Here is a 24,126-nt window from a genome sequence, read left to right as displayed (position 1 = left end):
CTCTGTGTTGTCTGTTCACACTGCTATGCTTTATCTTGGCCAGGTCGCAGTTGCAAATGAGAACTTGTTCTCAACTAGCCTACCTGGTTAAATAAAGGTGAAATAAAAAATAAAAAAAATAAAAAGTGTTCTACTCCTCTAGCCAGCACTCACCTACACATGTGTGCATTTCTTTCGCCTCCAGATTAGCCTCTGAAGACATGGCTGGAGATCTATACCACTGTGGCCAAACCACTGGCCTCTCCTGCCGTAGCTACAGCAGGATTGATTCTCTATCCCCACCCGTCAACTTTCAGATGAAATGGGGCTGCTCATGTATCGGCCTGTTTGGAATCAGGCAGCACTCTTGGAAGCCTGTAGTTCAATGATACACTTCTTCCATCCTGTATCCACCCATCCTTGGTATGGGGAGGCAGGAAACAGCCAATACCTAGTTCTTGTTCACAGTGAAGAGAGCCTGAGATGTTCAATGATGTAAAGAGGCTAGGACGAGTGCGAAGGCAGGGCTGCTTTACAACTGTCTTTACTTGCAGATTAATGCATATTATCTATTTTTATTAGGAACCCCATTAGATACTATTTTATTAGCTACTATTTTCTTTATTTAATTTATTAGTACTATTTTATTATGAACCCCATTAGCTACTGCTAAAGCAGCAGCTACTCTTCCTGGGGTCTACATAAAACATGACATAATACAGAACATTAATAAACAATAACATCTCAAAGGACAGAAGTGCATACATTTAAAATAATAATACACACATTCATATGTTTATACCATAACGTTCCATGCATCATACACTCATAATCATCATCAATGTTAAAGGCAATACTGCAGCCATTTACTTCCCCAATGTTTTATCTAAACTGGCCCTGATCTCACAGCTCCAGTATTCTGTAAACACCAGAGAGAATCTCACAACATCAGGAAGTCACACGATAAAATAACAGCAACAATCCCTGTCCTTGGTCCTTGTACCTTCAGCAGTCTGAAGCCAATATTGTCAGCAGATATCAAAGCTGATTTGAAAAATTTTAGTCTAAGATCCTAAACCGAGCACAAACAGGTAATGTGCAAATTAGATGGATCAAAACACAGGCATAGTACAGATGGGTAGGTGGGTAGAGATAGAGGTGACAGATCTGCCACTACCAGAATGCCTTACTGTGTCCAATTTTTATGGACACAAGGTTGAAATAAACAATGGGAATATTCAGTAAGACTGACTAATTGAATGAGCATCTTAGTGTCATGCTCTTGCATATCAGACATATTTTTCTTAGTAGGGGCATTGCACCCTTGTCCAGTATCTTATTATGGTCACACTGACCCACTCCTATCTTATTTCCACACATTGCACTATTGACCTCCATAGGGCGTACAACAGGGGAAGGTAATAACCTCTAACAGACTATTTCATACGCGTCACAATAAGGAAGTGCACAGCAGACACATGGGGGGTGAAAAGGTCACCCAGAGCAACTTCACCTGACCATAGATTACACAAAGCTGACGAAAAGCAATTATGAAGACAATCATAAATCGGAGGATAGACGATGGACCTTCCACACACTAATAACACACTGCATGGATTTACTGTAAGAAAAGGGATTGGGAGTTTTTTTCTATTACGACTGAGCCTGGGAGGCCAGGAACCTCTATTCAAGTAGAATGAATGTAAAGTGACATTTCAAAATTGGACACTGCAGGAATAGTTTGAAACAGTAAACTTGAGCTAAACACAGAGGCATCATGCGAACTAACCCTAAAGAGTTAAACAGCATGCCAAACTATGAATCTAACACAAATATTCTAGACTTTCAGGTACTCAACAAGAAGGTGTGATTTCATTACTACTAAAACAGGACTCAGGCGGTAAGCATAAATATCCAGTCCATTTAAAAAACTGGAGGCCTCTAACACTTCAATGTTTTGATGCGAAAATACCGGCAAAATTCATATCACATAGAATGAAAAAAGGTTTTTACCAGATGTTATTCATCCTGATCAGACAGGTTTTTCACATGGACAATATATTGGAGATAATATACGACAATTAATTGAAACAATTGAACATTATGAAACACCGAAGATACTAGATCTGGACTTCATAGCAAATTTAGAAAAGGCGTTTGATAAAGTACAACTGGAATTTATATATAAATGCCTGTATTACTTTAATTTAGGTGAATCTCTTATACAATGGGTTAAAGTAATGTACAGCAACCCCAGATGTAAAATAGTAAACAATGGTTACTTCTCAGAAAGTATTGAGCTTTTAAGAGGAGTAAAACAAGGCTATACGTTGTCTGCATATCTATTTATTATGGCCACTGACATGCTAACTATTAAAATTACATCCAACAAGAACATTAAGGGGTTAGAAATCCTGGGGATAAAAACGCTAACCAAGGCTGCACGGTGTTTCCTCCGACACATTGGTGCGGCTGGCTTCCGGGTTGGATGCGCACTGTGTTAAGAAGCAGTGCGGCTTGGTTGGGTTGTGTATTGGAGGACACATGACTTTCAACCTTCATCTCTCCTGAGCCCGTACGGGAGTTGTAGCGATGAGACAAGATAGTAGCTACTAAAACAATTGGTTACCACGAAATTGGGGAGAAAAATTGGTAAAAACAACAACAAAAGTGTCAATGTATGCCGATGACTCTAGTTTTTGTGTAGGGATCCGCAATCTGGATCTTGATCACTTTTCTAGCCTAATTACGACAAGTGTACCATATTACATATTGTACTGTTAAAAAAATTGTGTTTACATTACCTTGTAGTTTACCAAGAAAATGGGCGGATGGTGAAGTAGACATACTTGGTATTCACATCTCAAAAAATATAAACTAACATACCACAATTAATTTCAATAGAAAGTTGGCAAAAATAGATCATATTCTGCAACCATGGAGAGGTTCTGCAAACATGTCTATTTATGGAAAAATCACATTGATTAATTAACTCTTTGGTCTGTTCACAGTTTACTTACTTACTACTGGCACTGCCTACTCCAGATTACTCTTTAAAAAAAATCATATTAGCAAAACATTTTTCATTTTATTTGGAATGTAAAGCCAGACAAAATTAAATGTGCCTTTTTATATAATGAATATGAGTTTGGGGGGCTAAAACGATTAAATATTAAAGCTTTAAACCTCTCACTAAAATCTTCCCTCATACATAAGTTATACCCAAAACCATTCTCCGGTAGATTATTAAGAAAGGCTCATACTTTGTTCAAAAATGGCATTTTTGCCTTCATACAAATTACAACTTGTCATTTCCGACTAATTGAAAATGAAATGTTGTTTAAATGTTCGCCCTTTCTTAAACAAGCCAAACAAGCTGGTTACAATTTCAGTTTAATCCTCCAGAAAAGATAGAACAAATATTACAATTAATGTTACGGTTAAACTCAAATATACTGATTAATACAAAAACATTCTTTATGGAAAAAGTGTTTAAAAATGGTTTTATATTTGTTAATGATATTATGAATAGAAGGAGGAGGAGTTGTGTCACATATGCAGTTATTGAAAATATATGGGAATATCTGCTCAATCCAACTTGACAACCAACTGATTGCAGCACTACCACAAAAATTGAGGAGGCAAGTGGAAAAGGGGAAGGTAGGGAACTTGGGGTCACACTCAAAATTAAAGTGGAAAACCACACTACAGGCTGATCCAACTTTGATGTAATGTCCTTAAAACAAGTCAAAATGAGGCTCAGTAGTGTGTGTGTGGCCTCCACATGCCTGTATGACCTCCCTAAAACGCCTGGGCAAGCTCCTGATGAGGTGGCGGATGGTCTCCTGAGGGATCTCCTCCCAGACCTGGACTAAAGCATCCGGCAACTCCTGGACAGTCTGTGGTGCAACGTGGCTTTGGTGGATGGAGCGAGACATGATGTCCAAGATGTGCTCAATTGGATTCAGGTCTGGGGAACGGGCGGGCCAGTCCCTAGCATCAATGCCTTCCTCTTGTAGGAACTGCTGACACACTCCAGCCACATGAGGTCTAGCATTGTCTTGCATTAGGAGGAACCCAGGGCCAACCGCACCAGCATATGGTCTCACAAGGGGTCTGAGGATCTCATCTCGGTACCTAATGGCAGGCAGGCTACCTCTGGCGAGCACATGGAGGGCTGTGCGGCCCCCCAAAGACATGCCACCCCACACCATGACTGACCCACCGCCAAACCGGTCATGCTGGAGGATGTTGCAGGCAGCAGAACGTTCTCCACGGCGTCTCCAGACTGTCACGTCTGTCACATGTGCTCAGTGTGAATCGGCTTTCATCTGTGAAGAGCACAGGGCGCCAGTGGCGAATTTGCCGATCTTGGTGTTCTCTGGCAAATGCCAAACGTCCTGCACGGTGTTGGGCTGTAAGCACAACCCCCACCTGTGGACGTCGGGCCCTCATACCACTCCTCATGGAGTCTGTTTCTAACACATGCACATTTGTGGCCTGCTGGAGCTAATTTTGCAGGGCTCTGGCAGTGCTCCTCCTGCTCCTCCTTGCACAAAGGCGGAGGTAGCGGTCCTGCTGCTGGGTTGTTGCCCTCCTACGGCCTCCTCCACGTCTCCTGATGTACTGGCCTGTCTCCTGGTAGCGCCTCCATGCTCTGGACACTACGCTGACAGACACAGCAAACCTTCTTGCCACAGCTCGCATCGATGTGCCTTCCTGGATGAGCTGCACTACCTGAGCCACTTGTGTGGGTTGTAGACTCCGGCTCATGCTACCACTAGAGTGAAAGCACCGCCAGCATTCAAAAGTGACCAAAACATCAGCCAGGAAGCATAGGAACTGAGAAGTGGTCTGTAGTCACCACCTGCAGAACCACTCCGTTATTGGGGGTGTCTTGCTAAATGCCTATAATTTCCACCTGTTGTTTATTCCATTTGTACAACAGCATGTGAAATGTATTGTCAATCAGTGTTGCTTCCTAAGTGGACAGTTTGATTTCACAGAAGTGTGATTGACTTGGAGTTACATTGTGTTGTTTAAGTGTTCCCTTTATTTTTTTGAGCAGTGTACATTTAAACTCAGTTTTAAACTATTCCTGACATTTAATCCTAGTAAAAATTCCCCATCTTAGTTCAGTTAGGATCACCACTTTATTTTATGAATGTGAAATGTCAAAATAATAGTAGAGAGATTGATTTATTTCGGCTTTTATTTCTTTCATCACATTCCCAGTGGGTCAGAAGTTTACATACACTCAATTAGCATTTGGTAGCATTGCCTTTAAACTGTTAACTTGGCTACCCGGAACGTTTGACACTTCCACAAGCTTCCCACAATAAGTTGGTTGGATTTTGTCCCATTCCTCCTGACAGAGCTGGCCTCCTTGCTTGCACACAAATTTTCAGTTCTGCCCACAAATTTGTGACATCTTCCTTGCTGAGTGGCCTTTCAGAATATGTCGATATAGGACTCGTTTTACTGTGGATATAGATACTTTTGTACCCGTTTCCTCCAGCACTTGAAGACACTTAAAGTTCTTGACATTTTCTGGATTGACTGACCTTCATGTCTTAAAGTAATGATGGGCTGTTATTTCTCTTTGCTTATTTGAGCTGTTTTTGCCATAATTTGGACTTGGTCTTTTACCAAATAGGGCTATCTTCTGTATACCACCACTACCCTGTCACAACACAATTCATTGGCTCAAAGAAATTCCACTATTTAACTTATATCAAGGCATACCTGTTAATTGAAATGCATTCCAGGTGACTACCTCATGAAAGTGGTTGAAAGAATGCCAAGAGTGTGCAAAGCTGTCATCAAGGCAAAGGGTGGCTTCTTTGAAGAATCTCAAATACTTTGTGTGTCCAAACTTTTGACTGGTACTGTATATGGTCAAGGATTGTGTGGTTTCATGAGTTAAGTGCTGTGAAAAGGTATTTGCCCCCTTTCTAATGTTCTCTACTTTTGCATATTTTTTATACTGAATGTTCAGATCTTCCGATTTTCAACTAAAACCTAATATTAGATAATGGGTACCTGAGTGAAAAAATAACACAATTACATATTTATTTCATTAACAAAATTATACAACACCCAATGTCCCTGTGTGAAAAAGCAATTGCCACATTTGGCTGCAATGACTCAAACCAAACACTTCCTGTAGTTGTTGATCAGTGTCTCATGTCGCTGGGGAGGAATTTTGGCCGACTCTTCCATGCAGAACAGCTGTAACTCAGCAAAAGGTGTGGATTTTCAAGCATGAACTGCTCGTTGCAAGTCCTGCCACAACATCTCATTTGGGATTAGGTCTTGACTTCCAAAACTTAAAATTAGTTAATTTTTTGCCATTTTCATGTAGATTTGATTGTGTGTTTTGGATCATTGTCTTGCTGCATGACCCAGCTTCAGCTCACAGACAGATGGCCTGACATTCTCCTGTAAAATTCTCTGATACAGAGCAGAATTCATGATTCCTTCTATTAAGGCAAGTCGTCCAGGTCCTGAGGCAGCAAAGCAGCCCCAACCCATCACACCACAATGCTTGACTGTTGGTATGAGGTATTATTGTGGAATACAGTTTTTGGTTTTCGCCTGGCATAATGGGACCCATGTCGAACAAAAATAAATGTGTTTGTTTTCTTCCAGACCCCCCCAAATAAGGTATTCTGATGTGATTTAATCATTGACATGGACTCAGAACATCCAATTTTGTTGTTTCTCTATGAACAATTGTACAAACTTCAAACCAAGAAAAATAAAACTGAGAACATAATTTGGGAAAAGAAAAACCATAGTGCACTACTTTCTCTTGTACACTAAGGACCCCGGGAAGAGTTGGAGGGGAGAGGAGCTCTGTCAAGTTCTGTCAAGGGTCATGTCAGGATGAGCCTGCAGGAAGGGTACAACATGAGGGAGGAGGATGTTTTCCCTGTAACACACAGCATTGAGATAGCCTGCAATGACAACAAGCCCAGTCCGATGATGCTGTGACACACCGTCCCAGACCATGACGGGCCCTCCACCTCCAAATCGATCCCGCTCCAAAGTACAGGCCTTGGTGTAACGCTCATTCCTTCGGCGATAAACGCGAATCTGACCATCACCCCTGGTGAGAGAAAACCGCGACTCGTCAGTGAAGAGCACTTTTTGCCAGTCCTGTCTGGTCCAGCGACGGTGGGTTTGTGCCCATAGATGACATTGTTGCCGGTGATGTCTGGTGAAGACCTGCCTTACAACAGGCCTACAAGCCCTCAATCCAGCCTCTCTCTGCCTATTGCGGACAGTCTGAGCACTGATGGAGGGATTGTGTCTTCCTGGTGTAACTCAGGCAGTTGTTGTTGCCATCCTGTACCTGTCCCGCAGGTGTGATGTTCGGATGTGCCGATCCTGTACAGGTGTTGTTACACGTGGTCTGCCACTGTGAGGATGATCAGGTTTCCGTCCTGTCTCCCTGTAGCGCTGTCTTAGGCATCTCACGTACAGACATTGCAATTTATTGCCCTGGCCACATCTGCAGTCCTCATGCCTCCTTGCAGCATATCTAAGATGCAATAAAAATGTCCTTCTTTAGACTAGTTGAGTATCTGGAGCATCAGCATTTGTAGGTTCGATTACAGGCTCAAAATGTCCAGAAACAAAGACCTTTCTTCTGAAAATCGTCAGCCTATTCCTGCTCTCAGAAATGAAGGCTATTCCATGCGAGAAATCGCCAAGAAACTGAAGATCTCGTACACCGCTGTGTACTACACCCTTCACAGAACAGCGCAAACTGGCTCTAACCAGAATAGAAAGAGGAGTGGGAGGCCCCGGTGCATAACTGAGCAAGAGGACAAGTACATTAGAGTGTCTAGTTTTAGAAACAGATGCCTCACAAGTCCTCAACTGGCAGCTTCATTAAATAGTACCCACAAAACACCAGTCTCAACATCAACTTGAGGCGATGCTGAACACTGAAATCTAAACTTTAGGATGTCACAGGAGGAGATTGCAGTTCAACATTCTTTATCTGATCTTCTTTTCCTATTTACCATATATAAGGGTATATAAGAGTATGATAATTCATTTCAGCAATACCTGCATTTGGCCAATAGCTCGCTCACTGAGGCACGTACGAACATATGCATGTAGGGCAGCAGATAGCCTAGTGGTTAGAGCGTTGGGCTTGTCAAACAAAAGGTTACTAGTTCAAATACCTGAATCGACATATTGAAAAACCTGACAATGTGCCAGTGAGGAACGCACTTAACCCTAATTTGCTTCAGGGGTGCTGTATTACTATGACTTCCAACACATTTCCATGCACCTATTTGGTGTGTGACAATGAAAACATATTTTTTGATAAGTGGATGCTGCACCCCTCAAACACATTAAATAGATGAAAAAGACAGATCCTCCGGTGGGTGGGGCATGTGCGCTGCTAGTTTATACTGTTGTGGGGCAGGCCAGTAACCAGAGGGTTGCCCGTTCAAAAAGCTAGGCTGACGGCTGCACCCTTGAACAAGTCACTTAACCCCTAACCTGCTCCAGAGGCGCTGCTCTTCGGCTGCTCCTATACTTCTTTCAGCCTTGTGTGTCATGTCGTGTCTGGACGATTGGCAATTAAAGAACAAAAATAAACCTTTCAGTTTTTATGGACAACAAAGTTGTGCCAGTATGTTAAAATTTGTTGATGTTACACGTTAAGATACAGTGCCTTCAGAAAGTATTTACACCCCTTGACTTTTTTTGTGTTGTTTTGTTTTGTTACAAGGTGGGAATAAAATGTATTTAATTGTCATTTTTTTGTCAACGATCTACACAAAATACTCTGTAATGTCAAAGTGGAAGAAAAATTTGAATGTTTGTAAAAAATATATATATTTGAAAAATAAAACACTAATATATTTTGATTACAACAGTATTCAACCCTCTGAGTCAATACTTTTTTTATATGGAAGTATGGACACACACACAGACAAATCCCCACTCATAAAACTCTTACCTGCAGAGGGGGTCTTGGCGGCAGTTCTTCCTTAGCTCCAGGCAGTAGGGTTTGACTTTGTCCTCGAAGGAGCAGAAGGGCACAATGGTCTGCCTCCTCCGTTCAGCACAGCCCAGGTCCTGGCAGGGGCAGAAGAGCAGCTGGTGGCTGTAGTCGGTGGGCACACGGTCCAGGAACTGCCTCAGGGCTTTGTGGCAGCGCTTACGGTTACACGGTTCCCCTTTGCTGCAAGTGGCAATGTAGGTGGAGCGCTGTTTCTTACAGGTGTTGTTGAGGTTGCAGGCCTTCGCTGCGTCCAGGCACGGGTTACAAGTCTTGCTGGGGTCAGAGCAGGTGTTGGCTTTAGGGGTGACAGTGTGCATCCCTGCAGAGAAGGGGGAAGGGGAGCATTGGAAAAATAATATGCACTTAACTATCTATTGCAAAGCTGTGTTGTTATTATGGGTCTGACCTATAGCATTTGTTAACTGGCTCGTGACAAAATTATTTGACACCATCATGATAACACATAACACAAGTTATTGTGTGTGTTCCATTGATGTGCTCCAACTACTTATTACCATTTATGTTGTCAAGTTTGTGAGTGCTGAAAGTGGGCTTTATGATGATGGTCTTAGTGCTCTCCCTATGCTAGGGGTTATTCAATATCATATATTTTTTCCAGGCCAACGCCAAGCCATCTGAGACTTGGATAGCTCGCCTATATCCATTCTTACTGAATAATTGATTTGGAGAGGCCTTGAGTGAAATGTGAATGAATAAAGTTGATTCTGCTCATGTGATTGCTTCATGTCTCCCTGGATTCTTCCCACCACTAAGAAAGAACATGATGTACCACTGTAACTAAACACCATGACACAGACCTTGATACTGTTTACAACATGTGAATTAGATGTCTTGTTGCTTATTGACATGTGTAATTGGTTTGTGAGTATGGAATATTAAACACAGGAGCTCAAGGACATGGGAAAGGCTCACTGTGCTGCAGTATTGTGGCCTATTGGACAGTTTAAGTGGCAGATGAACCATTTACTTTACTTACTGTGATCACACCATGTCATCTAGATATTGTAGAAAACAGAAGTCAATAAATGTGCATAGTCTGAGAGCAGTTTGGACTGGTGGTGGTGGTACATGCCCATCTGCTTTTGAGATATCACTAATAAAAGAGTATCACACTCACTCACATTCCGCTTCCCTTGTACTTAGACTGTATCAGAGAACATAACCTCCCTCTTCCTGTAGATGATGGTATTTCAGAGGGTGCGCTGGCTTGGTGACATCCAGGGAGATTCATCTCTTATTCAACAGAACCAATCTCACTCTGTGTCTATCACGCAGCAATGAGGAAAAACCTTTCCGATGGACTGCATGAGCAGCTGTACTGTCTGTAAGTGGTGAATCACAGATGATCAATCCTAGAAATGCCATACACAGAATGGACATCACACAAACACGGAGCATTTCTGTCCAGGATAAACCACATGTTTTACCCAAAAGGCTCAGGTTTTTCTGTTTCCATCTAAGCAGGCTGGCACCCGTGTCTCACTGGACCTGCTCTCACCTGGGGCCAACGCCAGGCCACTGGTACATTCCAGCCTGCATTTACATAACAATGGCTAACTTTAACACCTTATCACAAAGCAACCATTTTGATTATACAGAGGTTGTTGTCACCCCTAGCTATGGAAACACAATTTCATTAGTATAACATATAACATATAACATCAAATCAAATTGTATTAGTCACATTTGCAGAATACAACAGGTGTAGTAGACCTTACAGTGAAATGCTTACTTACGAGCCCCTATCCAACAATGCAGTTTCAAAAAAATACAGATAAGAATAAGAGATAAAAGAAACAATTAAAGAGCAGCAGTGAAATAACAATATGAGACTATATACATGGGGGTACCGATACAGAGTCAATGTGAAGGGGGCACCGGTTATTGGAAGTAGTATGTACATGTAGGTAGAGTTATTAAAGTGACTATGCATAGATGGCAACAGGGGTGAGTGGGGGGGGGGGGGTTCACTACAAATAGTCAGGGTAGCCATTTGACTAGATTTTCAGCAGTCTTATGGCTTGGCGGTAGAAGCTGTTTCGAAGCCTCTTGGACCTAGACTTGGCGCTCTGGTACCGCTTGCCGTGTGGTACTAGAGAGAACAGTCTATGACTTGGGTGGCTGGAGTCTTTGACAATTTTTAGAGCCTTTCTCTGACACCGCCTGGTATAGAGGTCCTGGATGGCAGGAAGCTTGGTCCCGGTGATGTACTGGGCCATTCGCACTACCCTCTGTAGTGACTTGCAGTCGGAGGTCGAGCAGTTGCCATACCAGGCAGTGATGCAACCAGTCAGGATGCTCTCGATGTGTATAGGGTGTATACACTAGTGGAACAGGTGTTACAGTCAAAAGAGCAACAACAGAACCCCAAAAAAGCAAATGATCTCTTTTTCAACCACATGGACACATAGATGCAACTTCCTGTCGATAGGGGGAAAATGAAAAGGTGGATTCCATTCAGTAAAGATTGGAAAACATTTTTGCTTTGTTAGCTTTGTCTTTATCCCTCATTCACCAAGGCTGCCCCCAGGAGGAGAACATGCTAGGTCAAGGGCTGTGGGATGATCTGTGATGATCTTTATGTACGCCCATGAATCAACATCATACACATCAGCTACCACAGCAAGTGAAATCACTGCAACACTTAACAAAGAGCTACTGTCAGTTTTAGAATGGGTTATTAGTAATAAGTGATAAATAAAAAACTAAAAGCATTGTATTTGGGACAAATCATTAGTTAAACCCTAAACCTCATCTAAATCTAGTAAAGTATAATGTTCCGATTGAGCAAGTTGAGGAGAATAAACTGCTTGGTGTGTAACTCTCAATTGTAAGCTGACATTGTCAAAAAGATATTGATTCAACAGTTGCTAAAATATGGAGAGATCTGTCCAAGATAATGTGCTGCTCTGCTTTCTTGACCTCACAATCAACCAAACAAGTCCCATAGGCTGGACTACTGCACACTTATATGGTCAAGTGCTGCAACACAGGACATATGCAAATTACAGTTGGCCCAGAACAGAGCACGGGGGGCTAATATCAACAACATGCATATCAATTTCTTCTGGCTCAAACTAGAGTAGAGATTGACTGCATCACTGCAGGTCTTTGTAAGAGGTATTGACGTACCGAACTGTCTGTTCAATCGCAGCTCAGACACACATACATAACCCACAAGACTTGCCACCAGAGGTCTCTTCACAGTCCCCAAGTCCAGAACAGAGGCTAGGAAGCACACCGTAATATAGAGCCATGACTATATGTAACTGTCTTCCACCTCAGGTAATTCAAGCTAGCAGTAAAATCGGAATTAAAAAAAACAGATAAAACAACACCTCACAGCACAATGCGGACTGTGAGAGACACACACTAACACACACACTCTAAAACACCCACTCTACACACACCCACACATTATTCTTAGTAATGTAATGTAGTATTGAAATGTAAGAATGGAGCAATGTACATTTGTATAATGCACAATGTTTTGTATAATGTTTTATCTCTGTTTGGACCCCAGGAAGAGTAGCTGCTACCTTGGCAACAGCTAATAGGGATCCTAATAAAATACTAATACTAAATTGGACTCCAAAGAAATGCTGATATTAGCAGCAGGGAATGAGGCCAAACTGGGCCAAACCTGGCCAAAGCGGTCCAGAACCAGGCCAGTCCAGCTGGAGGGGTGGTTTGGGGGTGCTGTCCAAAGGCGCTACACATAACAGTGATGGATTGCAGCACCTAAATCTCCTCTGGCCATCTGCAGCCTGTAATGTGGGGCACAGGGGTTCCAGGATAAAAACTAAATAAGAGAAGGAAGAGGCACAAATATTTATTTATTTATCTGACCAAGCAGTGAGGTTTTACTTTTTCTGATTGGGGAGAAGAGATTGAATTGGGTACTCAAAGCAGAGAGATATCCTGACACAAAGGCCCTCTACATATAATCAGAGAGAGTAGCTGGATGGAAGATATATTGTTACAGAAAAATAAAACATTTCTAGTGCATTATGAAAGGTTTTGCCTATACACCTTTCAGTAATGCAAGAAGGGTGATGGGCAACTTGCAAAAATGGAAGGCTTGTTGATCACAGCAGGTCATCACTGACAAAGGGAACAATGTGCCGTCTCCTGCCAAATGATTGGACCACCACTTACGTATACCTGCTCAAGTGTTTTCAATTAACCCGGCCAATCATCATCACGATCAGCCCTTCACACGAGCTCTAATGAACACACAATTCTGATATCTCTTTCGGTGTAGTCCCATTGCTGCACACAGCAGATACAGCCAGTCTTGGGAAACCTCTTGGAATGGCCTCACCATCACAATACCCAGAGCCTTCTGCTGTATTAAGTCATCCTGGAAATAGAGGGCTGTGTCCTCATTATTCCAGTTCATCGAAGATGTTCACTGTGGGACAACAACTGTTTATCTGCATGTTGCTGCATTGAAATAAACCTTTGTTGGTGATGACTGTTACAATGTGGCTCTGTTGAGGCATCTTTGCATGCAAGTCAAAGGCATGTTTATCATGCAGTGCACGCTATGTAGCAACATGTGTGACTTTAATTGGTTTTTGGCACGCACAAAAAATACACTGAATTTCTTTTATGATATCCCCGCTCTTTGACTGGGCTATAAACAGGGTTATAATAGGGCGTTCGTCCACATTGCTCATAAATTAAAACTATGTGATGGCCATCTCCTGAAAAGCACAGTGCAGTAAGTACAGCCCAGTCAAGGGATCTGGATTTACACATTTTCCAGAGTAAGGGATCTTCCTTCCACAGTAATTGCTCTCTCTCTCCATTATTTGAAACCTGCATTTCATATATCATCCTGGACTCCGGGGAGCAGGAGTTCAGTACAGGTTAGAGTGGGGCTCTTGGCTTCAGGTATGCTCACTGTAATTAGGATGGGTGCCAAAGTTTGGATTTAATATAGCCCTTGGTGAGTGTGCAGGGGCTTGCTAGAAAGTCTTTAGTCCATACCCCTGGGAGCATGTCAAGCATTTCCATGTCAAAGGATTCATCAGTTTTTTAGCTCAGGCTTGTGTCACAGCAAGGTTTCCAGTGGCCAGGGAATGCCTTGACTACACGCTACTACATTTGCCTACAGAAAGCTTGACTGCCCATGTTTGGGATCTGCTATGGTATCAGTAGGAAAGCTGTTTTATAAGATGTATTATGTGCACTAAGAAGATAATGGTTGCTTTATCAGTTCAGAAATGTTTTCCAAATTTGACAATCATTCATATCAAACCTGAGACAAATATCATTGCAGCAGAAATATGCAAGTGAGTCGATTCACGTATTCCCCAAACATTAGTGTAGAATGTCTAATTGTACCAACAAAACCGACTAATGAGGGTTGCCAGGCCCATGTTTGGAGGATTATTCAGTATTCTATTTAATACCACCTTCTTAGAATAAAGCTGACTGCACAAACAACTAATATGTTACCCTTAGACTCCCAACACTCATTAAGTGTCCATGGAGAAAACAAAGAGGCAACTGTGAGCTAATTGTAAATGTAAACGGATTATAACTACACATAGTACAGCAGCTGAACAACGACAGTACTCTACCACACATCAGGGCAACATTGTCTTTGACAATGAAACAGTCATTGTTATGAGGGTAAGGTGAGGAGGTCTAGCATTGGGCTGAATGCTGATCCTTTTTCCCCAGCTGTAGAAATAGGTTTCTGAATTGAATTAGTTGATGGGCATGTGGAACAGAGAGGTGAGAGGATTATTAGGCCGAGTAAGAAGGTCTAACTAAGGGGAGTCAAACTCAACTTCTGGAGGGCCGGTGTGGGCTGCTTTTAAAAAAAATCCTGGAATCTGCATAGATAATAAGTGAATTAACTCAAAATTGGGTCACAAGGACAGAGTAATTTGTGTAAAATAAAATAGAAATTACAGTCAATTATATACTTGTATGCTATGGGATATTTCGTAATATGACAATCATTTTCACCTGGGCTTTGATTAGGGGCCAACCGGTTGAGGTGGAAAAATGATACGAGTGCTATCCAATATCCATCACAATGCCCAAGAGTAAGACTGTGTTCTTGTACAACTTGGAGTAAGAAAATGGTGGACTTGTGAGAGTTGACTTGGTAAAGCAGACTGGCATTCTCCTCTCCGTCAGTTGCTTTGTTGCTTTGCCCTGGGTTCATTTGGAGATACAGTGGAGTGTTTTTTTTTCTCATCAATGTTTTCCCCCCTTATCTCTCTCACTATAAACTCTTGAAGTTGTAGAGATTATTTTTCAATTTTCTAACCTTCCTCCTGGAGAGTGTTTTTCACAATCCTCATCAACACAGCAAGATATCACATTCCCTGAGCTTCGGTTCAGTTTACCGTTTTATAAGTGATTAAGCACACTTTTGTGCAGTTGAAATCAAAGGGAAAAGTATTTCAGAGAACAACTGTGTAATTACTTATATGTTTGCCTGTGGGCTTTTCCCACTACCACAATCAATGATTATGTCCTCTGAAATGATAAATGATAAGTAACCTAGGGCTAGAGGCTAAATGGATTTAGGAGAGCAAATCAGATTTTTCACCTTTGAAAGAGTGTAGGAAACATTTTTAACAAAAATGGACATATTGATGTCTCAGACACATTTTAACATGTTTCAAATGAGCTGAAAAATAACCAAGACGTAAGCTACCTTAGCTCCAACAATTTTAGTACTATAGAGTAAAGAAAAGCAGATGGCCTTCTTAACAATCTAAAACGCCAAGGTATTCAAGGCAACTTCCAATTTATATTTTGTCTGGTGCTCTCCTTTTTTGATATATCAAACCAGTATATTTTCAAACAACCATGTCATTTGCTGACTTCAAGCTAAAGGGATTATGCAAAAAGCATGTCTTTCTTGTACCTCCAAGATATGAAACAAAGCATGAGGCATCGGCCAGGAAAAGCAAATGTGGCATCTCTGCTGTATACTGCTTTTGGCAAATGAGGCTGGATCATCCTCCGGCAATTTCTGTAGGAACTGGATGAAAGAAAATGATTGGATTTTCAAGTGACTATAGCCTATATCTCCTATAGCTGTGGCAATGGCCCTGCGATCCTCCAATCTAACCTTCTTTTTTTTGTTGCTATGTCTTATAATAAGATCTGCATTGATTAGTAATGCCCTCTCAGTAACAACCAGTTAATTAAATGTGAGCAATAGTTCCCATGCTGAATAATTGCTTTGTAATTAGTAAACCAAATAGGAAATCAAACTGAAAGGAAAATCTATAGATGGGAATATGGAGGCAAATACATGGGTTTATGTAAGCAAGACCCCCCCTTGGAGAACCAAGGAATATAAAGAGGAATCCATAATATTTACTTAATAAAAGCCTTAAAGAGGCTGAATGGAACTTTTGGCTTTGGGGCTGTTGAGCCAAAAGGAGTCGCCCAAATGGACAAAAAATATTATCCATAAATTACCTCATTGGAGAGAAACGGGCAAACCGCTTCCCTCAGCCATGAGCAATTTTTTCTTCTTCATGAAATAAGAAATCCTTCCTGTTCTATCTTGTATCTTTAAGAGTATTAGTGTTGTAATTATACTTATTACATGTCATTGTATTTTTCTAAGTGTTGTAATTATACTTATTACATGTCATTGTATTTTTATAGTCTTTTCATATGGCATAGTCATTTAGTTTTACATAAAATGGTCGCTCTTACCTGAGATAATGGAAGCGAGACGGAATGCATCAGGGTGGCGAACAGGCATCACAGGTTCATAAGGGGATGTTTCATAAAACTCTCGACCTGGGAAAACAGTCAAGTTCAAGTTTAATTTGTCACATGCATAACTACAGTGAACTGCTTAACTTGCAAGCCCTATCCAACAGTGGAGTATTCAATATAAAATATTATAACTAATAAAAATAAGAAATGAAAAAAGGAGAAATAAGAGAGGAAGCCAGCCACTGCTCATGACCTGGCTTATACCATCCCTACGGTGAAGCATGGTGGTGGCAGCATCATGCTGTGGGGATGTTTTTCAGCGGCAGGGACTGGGAGACTAGTCAGGATCAGGGAAAGATGAACGGAGTGCATTCGGAAAGTATTGAGACCCCTTCACTTTTCTACATTTTGTTACGTTACAGCCTTATTCTAAAATGTAAGAAAAAAATCCTCAATCTACACACAATACCCCCTAACGATGAAGCAAAAAAAGATTTTTAGAAATGTTTGCAAATTTATTAAAGATAAAAAACAGATAAACCTAATTTAAATAAGTATTCAGACCCTTTGGTATGAGACTCAAAATTGAGCTCAGGTGCATCCTGTTTCTATTGACCCTCCTTGAGATGTTTCTACAACTTGATTGGAGTCCACCTGGGGTAAATGTAATTGATTGGACATGATTTGGACACCTGTCTATATAAGGTCCCCAAGTTGACAGTGCATGTCAGAGCAAAAACCAAGCCATGAGGTCGAATACACACATGCAGACACAGTATGATCTCAAAATATATAAAAAGTTGTTGACCTTCACATGTTTCTAAGGCAAGGAGTCATGGTTTTAGAATCATTGCACAGGATAATACCAGTTTTTTTGTGCTATAGCAATGAGCAATTATCTACTGTATAGTGTACCTAAAATGTTAATAACAGAAACCAGTGAAGGTTGAATTCTACAGATGTTGTCAACTTGAGTTTTTGGCTCTTAATTGGTCTGTCTGACCAATAACACATTTTACACCCTGAAGATTTCAATAGTGTGAACAGTTGGCTAATTTTGTGATATGCAAAGCAGATCGTTCACCACGGTCAGATAATTTCCTTTTGGAAAGAACATTTGGCCATGGTGTTCTGTGGTTTGGGTCAGGCAGCCTCCAACGCTGAACTGCCAGGGCTATGTTTGTAAAAAATGTCAAATTAGCACTCAACTGACTGCACTACTCCCCTGTGACTCTCTCTCAGAAGCCCCTAATACTGCGTTTAAAATTCACAGCCATTCGGTGTGATTCAGACAAACCCTCCAGTGTGTAATAGCTTTTGCATTTTGATCTTAACAGAAACACAGCAAGGCTGTTGTGGGACAGACAGGGAGCCCACCGCAGCAAATGAGAAAATCCAAAATCTGTGGGGAGATGTGAAGCTCAGTGGATAACCCTCCAATCAATAGATATCACCATTTTGTTTATCACACCGCTCCGTGCTGATGCTACTTCAATGGAAGGTAGTGTGTGCATCACTTATGTATGCATGCACTACTGTAAGTTGCTCTGGATAAGAGTGTCTGCAAAATGACTAATGTAAATGTATAATATGTTGATCATGTTGTACACTACGGTGCATATTTCATTATCAGGCTGCGGATCAGGCGGAATAAAAAACATAGCCTTGAAAATTTCACTTAAATTTTTATTTTACCTTTATTTAGGCAAGTCAGTTAAGAACAAATTCTTATTTTTAATGACGGACTAGGAACAGTGGGATAACTGCCTGTTCAGGGGCAGAACGACAGATTTGTACCTTGTCAGCTCAGGGGTTTGAATTTGCAACCTTCCGGTTACTAGTCAAACACTCTAACCACTAAGCCGCCCCAATTAATAACACAGTCTTATGTGGGTTCACAGTACGTTTGTTGAAAGCAAAACCGAGGCATTGTATTACGATACGTTATCTTAGCATCCTAAAGAACAAAGGGAGAAACTACAGTAAAACAGCTATGGAAATACACCACTTTATAGAAGTCAAACTAAAGATGGTTTACAATAATGCCAAATGTCTAAAAGACAGGGGTGGAAGTCACGCAACGCCATCTCCTCCCAAGGAGCCATCGTTAGTAGACACGAGGAGTTGCTTCGCGGTCTGATAGAAGGGTTCCAGGATGTGGCCAAACATCACGACCTAGCATTGGACGCATTGTGGGAGAAATTCTGTGTGCAGCCTACCACGACTGAAAACTCCCAGCCCCTCAGTAACCCAACTGGGAGCAGCGTCATCACCCCGGTTTTCCGGGAACCCTGCTTACCTCCCTCGGAGCGCTACGATGGTGATTCCAGAACCTGCCTGGCCTTTCTCTCCTAGTGCTCCCTCGTTTTCGAGCTGCAGCCTTCTTCATTCCCCTCGGACTGCTCGAAGATAGCGTACATTATCACGCTGATGTCCGGGAGGACACTCGCCTGGGCCATGGTGGTGTGGGAGCAGCAATCTGCCATCTGCCTCAGTTTGGAGATATTCGTGGCGGAGGTGAGAAGTTTGACGCTCCGGTGTCCGGGAGAGAGGCTGCCTGGAAGATACTCCAGCTTTGGCAGGACTCCCTCAGTGTGGCAGACTATGTGGTGGAGTTCCGCACGCTAGCAGAGGATGGTACTTGGAACCCGGAAGCGCTGTTCAACACGTTCCTGCATGGATTATCGGAGGAGGTAAAGGATGAGCTGGCAGCCCGAGAACTTCCAACTGATCTCGACTCACTCATCACTTTAACCATCCAGATCGATGGTTGGCTATGGGAACGTAGGAGGGAGAAGAGGTCCGATCGCTCACTCAAGGATCCCACCTTGCATCTGAACTAAGGAAGTCCCCGGCGTCTACATCCCCGAGAGGATCCGAGCTTACCGAAGTCCCTCCAAGAGCCTCCGGAGACTGCCGATTCAGCTCTTCCTGAGCCGATGCAGCTCAGCAGGGCTAGGCTGGCTCCAGCCAAAAGGGTACGCAGACATGAGACCCAGAGTTGTCTATACTGCAGTACTGCCAGTCACTATGTGTCTGCCTGTCCCTTCAACAGACCTAGCTCATTCGTTGGAGTGAGTACTCTGGTGGGCATCACAGATAATTTTTCATCTCCCCTTGCTCACCCCCCTCTCCATGCCATACTGCGGTGGGGCGACCAGTCCAAGTCTCTCCAGGTACTCATCGACTTGGGGGCCAAAGTGAGTCTCATGGACCTTACCCTGGCATCCGAACTGGGCATCCCCACTCAACCCTTCTCCATTCCCATGACTGAATGCCCCTTGTCTCCGGTTTCCAGGCCCACCCCTCTCCTCCATCTCATTGACGGACGACCGGAGCACATGGTGAGATGTCTCCTGAGGGTTCGACCTCGGGGCAGGGGATTCCAGTACCTGGTTGACTGGGAGGGTTATGGCCCAGAGAGAGGAGAGGTGCTGAATCTCTGTTAGGTACATCCTGGACCCAGGCCTCATCTCTGAGTTCCAGCGCCGGCACCCTGCTCAACCAGGTATGCGCCCAAGTAGGATGCCAGGTGACGTCCCTAGAGGAGTGGTACCGTCACACCCTGATCTGTTTCACCTGTCATTGTGCTTCTCTCCACCCCCCTCCAGGTGTCGCCCATCTTCCCCACTTATCCCCTGGGTATTTATACCTGTTTTCTGTCTGTGCCAGTTCGTCTTGTTTGTTCAAGCCTACCAGCGTTTTGTGTCTCAGCTCCTGCTTTTTCCAGTCTCTCTTTTCTTGCCCTCTTGGTTTTGAGCTCTGCCTGTCCTGACTCTGATCCCGCCTGCCTGACCATCCTGCCTGACCCTGAGCCTGCCTGCCGTAGGGTACCTTTGCCCCTACTCTGGATTACCGACCCATGCCTGCCTTGACCTATCGTTTGCCTGCCCCTGTTACAATAAACATTGTTACTTCTACACCGTCTGCACTTGGGTCTTAGCTGAAACACCTGCTATTTCCATGACATGGACTGACCAGGTGAATCTTTGTGAAAGCAGTGAGCACTTATTGATGTCACTTGTTAAATCCATTTCAATCAGTGTTGATGAAGGGGAGAAGATTTAAGCCTTGAGACAATTGAGACATGGATTGTGTATGTATGCCATTCAGAGGTTGAATGGGCAAGACAAAAGCTTTAAGTGCCTTTGAACGGGGTATGGTAGTAGTTGTCAGGTACACCAATTTCAGTGTGTCAAGAACTGCAATGCTGCTGGGTTTCTCACACTCAACAGGGGTTTGGACCTGACCATGGAACCTGACCAGGACATCAGACAAAAGTATGTGGACAGACATTCAAATTACTGGATTTGGCTATTTTAGCCACACCCGTTGCTGATAGGTGTATAAAAATCGAGCACTCCGCCATGCAATCTCCAAAAACAAACATTGTCAGCAGAATGGCCTCACTTCCGGCGCCGACAGAGATGGCTGCCTCGCTTCGCGTTCCTAGGAAACTATGCAGTATTTGGTTTTTATACGTGTTATTTCTTTGGTACCCCAGTTAATCTTAGGTTTCATTACATACAGTCGGGAGGAACTATTGGATATAAGAGCAACGTCAACTCACCATCATTACGACCAGGAATACAACTTACCTGAAGCTGATCCTCTGTTTTGCCCACCACAATGGATCGGATCCCAGCCGGCAAAACAAAACAACGTAAAAGGGGCAAACAAAGAAGTCTTCTGGTCAGGCTCCGTAGACGGGCACATCGCGCACCGCTCCCGAGCATACTACTCGCCAATGTCCAGTCTCTTGACAACAAGGTAGATGAAATCCGAGCAAGGGTTGCATTCCAGAGAGACATAAGAGACTGTAACGTTCTTTGCTTCACGGAAACATGGCTCACTCGAGACACGGTACAGTCGGTACAGCCAGCTGGTTTCTTCACGCATTGCGCCGACAGAAACCACGACTCCATTTTGTTGCTCCCAGCCTATAGACAGAAACTAAAAAAGGAAGCTCACGCGCTCAGGTCTGTTCAAACCTTGTCCGACCAATCTGATTCCACTCTTCAAGATTGCTTCGATCACGTGGACTGGGATATGTTCCGCATTGCGTCAAACAACATAGACGAATACGCTGATTCGGTGAGCGAGTTTATTAGCAAGAGCATTGGCGATGTCGTACACACAGCAACTGTTAAAACATTCCCAAACCAAAAACCGTGGATTGATGGCAGCATTTGGTTAAAAATGAAAGCGCGAACCACTGCTTTTAATCAGGGCAAGGTGACCGGAAACATGACAGAATACAAACAGTGTAGCTATTCCCTCCGCAAGGCAATCAAACAAGCTTAGCGTCAGTATAGAGACAAAGTAGAGTCTCAATTCAACGGCTCAGACACGAGGTACGTGGCAGATCTACAGTCAATCACGGATTACAAAAAGAAAATCAGCCCCGTCGCGGACCAGGATGTCTTGCTCCCAGACAGACTAAACAACTTCGTTGCTCGCTTTGAGGACAATACAGTGCCACTGACACGGCCCGCTACCAAAACCGGCGGACTCTCCTTCACTGCAGCCGGTGTGAGTAAAACATTTAAACGTGTTAACCCTCCCAAGGCTGCAGGCCCAGACGGCATCCCCAGCCGCGTCCTCAGAGCATGCGCAGACCAGCTGGCTGGTGTGTTTATTGACATATTCAATCAATCCTTATCCCAGTCTGCTGTTCCCACATGCTTCAAGAGGGCCACCATTGTTCCTGTTCCCAAGAAAGCTAAAGTAACTGAGCTAAACGACTACCGCCCCGTAGCACTCACTTCCGTCATCATGAAGTGCTTTGAGAGACTAATCAAGGACCATATTACCTCCACCCTACCTGACACCCTAGACCCACTACAATTTGCTTACCGCACCAATAGGTCCCCCCTACCCCCCTATCCACATTGACGGGACAGTAGTGGAGAGGGTAGTAAGTTAAGTTCCTCGGCGTACACATCACGGACCAACTGAATTGGTCCACCCACACAGAAGGCGCAGCAGCACCTCTTCAACCTCAGGAGGCTGAAGAAATTCGGCTTGTCACCAAAAGCACACAAATCTTTACAGATGCACAATCGAGAGCATCCTGGACACCTACACACGATGTCACAGGAAGGCCATAAAGATCATCAAGGACAACAACCACCCGAGCCTGTTCACCCCGCTATCATCCAGAAGGCGAGGTCAGTACAGGTGCATCAAAGCAGGGACCGAGAGACTGAAAAACAGCTTCTATCTCAAGGCCATCAGACTGTTAAACAGCCACCACTAACATTGAGTGGCTGCTGCCAACATACTGACTCAACTCCAGCCACTTTAATAGTGTAAACATTTATGAAAAATGTATCACTAGCCACTTTTAACAATGCCACTTCATATAATGTTTACATACCCTTCATTACTCATCTCATATGTATATGTAGATAATGTACTCTATACCATCTACTGCATCTTGCCATCTTGATGTAATACATGTATCACTAGCCACTTTAAACTATGCTACTTCATATAATGTTTACATACCCTACATTTGTAACGGTTGTTGTCGGGAGAAGGAGAATAGGACCAAAGAGCAGCGTGGTACGTATTCATAATGATATTTTAATAAAGATGAATATTGGAACAAAAACAACAAACAGTTCTGCAAGGTGCAACAAAAACACTAAACAGAAAATAACTACCCACACCCATAGTGGAAAAACAGGCTGCCTAAGTATGGTTCTCAATCAGAGAAAACATTTGCCAGCTGCCTCTGATTGGGAACCATACCAGGCCAAACACATAGAAATAGAAAACATAGAACACAAAACATAGAATGCCCATCCCAACTCACACCCTGACCAAACTAAAATAGAGACAATAAAAAGGAACTAAGGTCAGGACGTGACAACATTACTCATCTCATATGTACAGTATATACTGTACTCGATATCATCTACTGCATCTTGCCTATGCCGTTCTGTACCATCACTCATTCATATATCCTTATGTACATATTCTTCATCCCTTTACACTTGTGTTTAAGGTAGTTGTTGTGAAATTGTTAGGTTAGATTACTCGTTGGTTATTACTGCATTGTCGGAACTTGAAGCACAAGTATTTCGCTACACTCGCATTAACATCTGCTAACCATGTGTATGTGACAAATAAAATTTGATTTGATTTGAAGAGCTCAGTGACTTTCAACGTGGCACAGTCATACTGTAGGATGCCACCTTTCCAACAAATCAGTTCGTCAAATTTCTGCCCTGCTAGAGCTACCCCGGTAAACTGTAAGTGCTGTTATTGTGAAGTGGAAACGTCTAGGAGCAGCAACGACTCAGCCGCAAAGTGGTAGGCCAGACAATCTCACAGAATGGGACCGCCGAGTGCTGAAGCGTGTAGCATGTAAAAAATGT

The 24,126-nt window shown here is 43.0% G+C and overlaps 1 protein-coding gene across 1 annotated transcript in view; it reads right to left on the bottom strand.

Annotated features, from left to right (window-relative positions):
* Positions 1-24,126, bottom strand: part of LOC112248296 (GDNF family receptor alpha-2-like) — a 62,010-nt gene that overhangs the window by 23,617 nt on the left and 14,267 nt on the right. The window contains exons 3-4 of the mRNA XM_024417202.1: positions 16,736-16,822; positions 8,966-9,329 (exon numbers count right to left, since the gene is read on the bottom strand). Of these exons, the coding sequence (XP_024272970.1) occupies positions 8,966-9,329; positions 16,736-16,822 (451 nt within the window). The remainder of the gene's footprint in view (positions 1-8,965; positions 9,330-16,735; positions 16,823-24,126) is intronic.

The sequence above is a fragment of the Oncorhynchus tshawytscha genome, linkage group LG04 (genome assembly GCF_018296145.1).
Source record: "Oncorhynchus tshawytscha isolate Ot180627B linkage group LG04, Otsh_v2.0, whole genome shotgun sequence".
NCBI lineage: Eukaryota > Metazoa > Chordata > Actinopteri > Salmoniformes > Salmonidae > Oncorhynchus > Oncorhynchus tshawytscha.
Note: the sequence above shows the minus strand (reverse complement) of the source record. Positions and strands in the feature narration are given on the sequence as shown.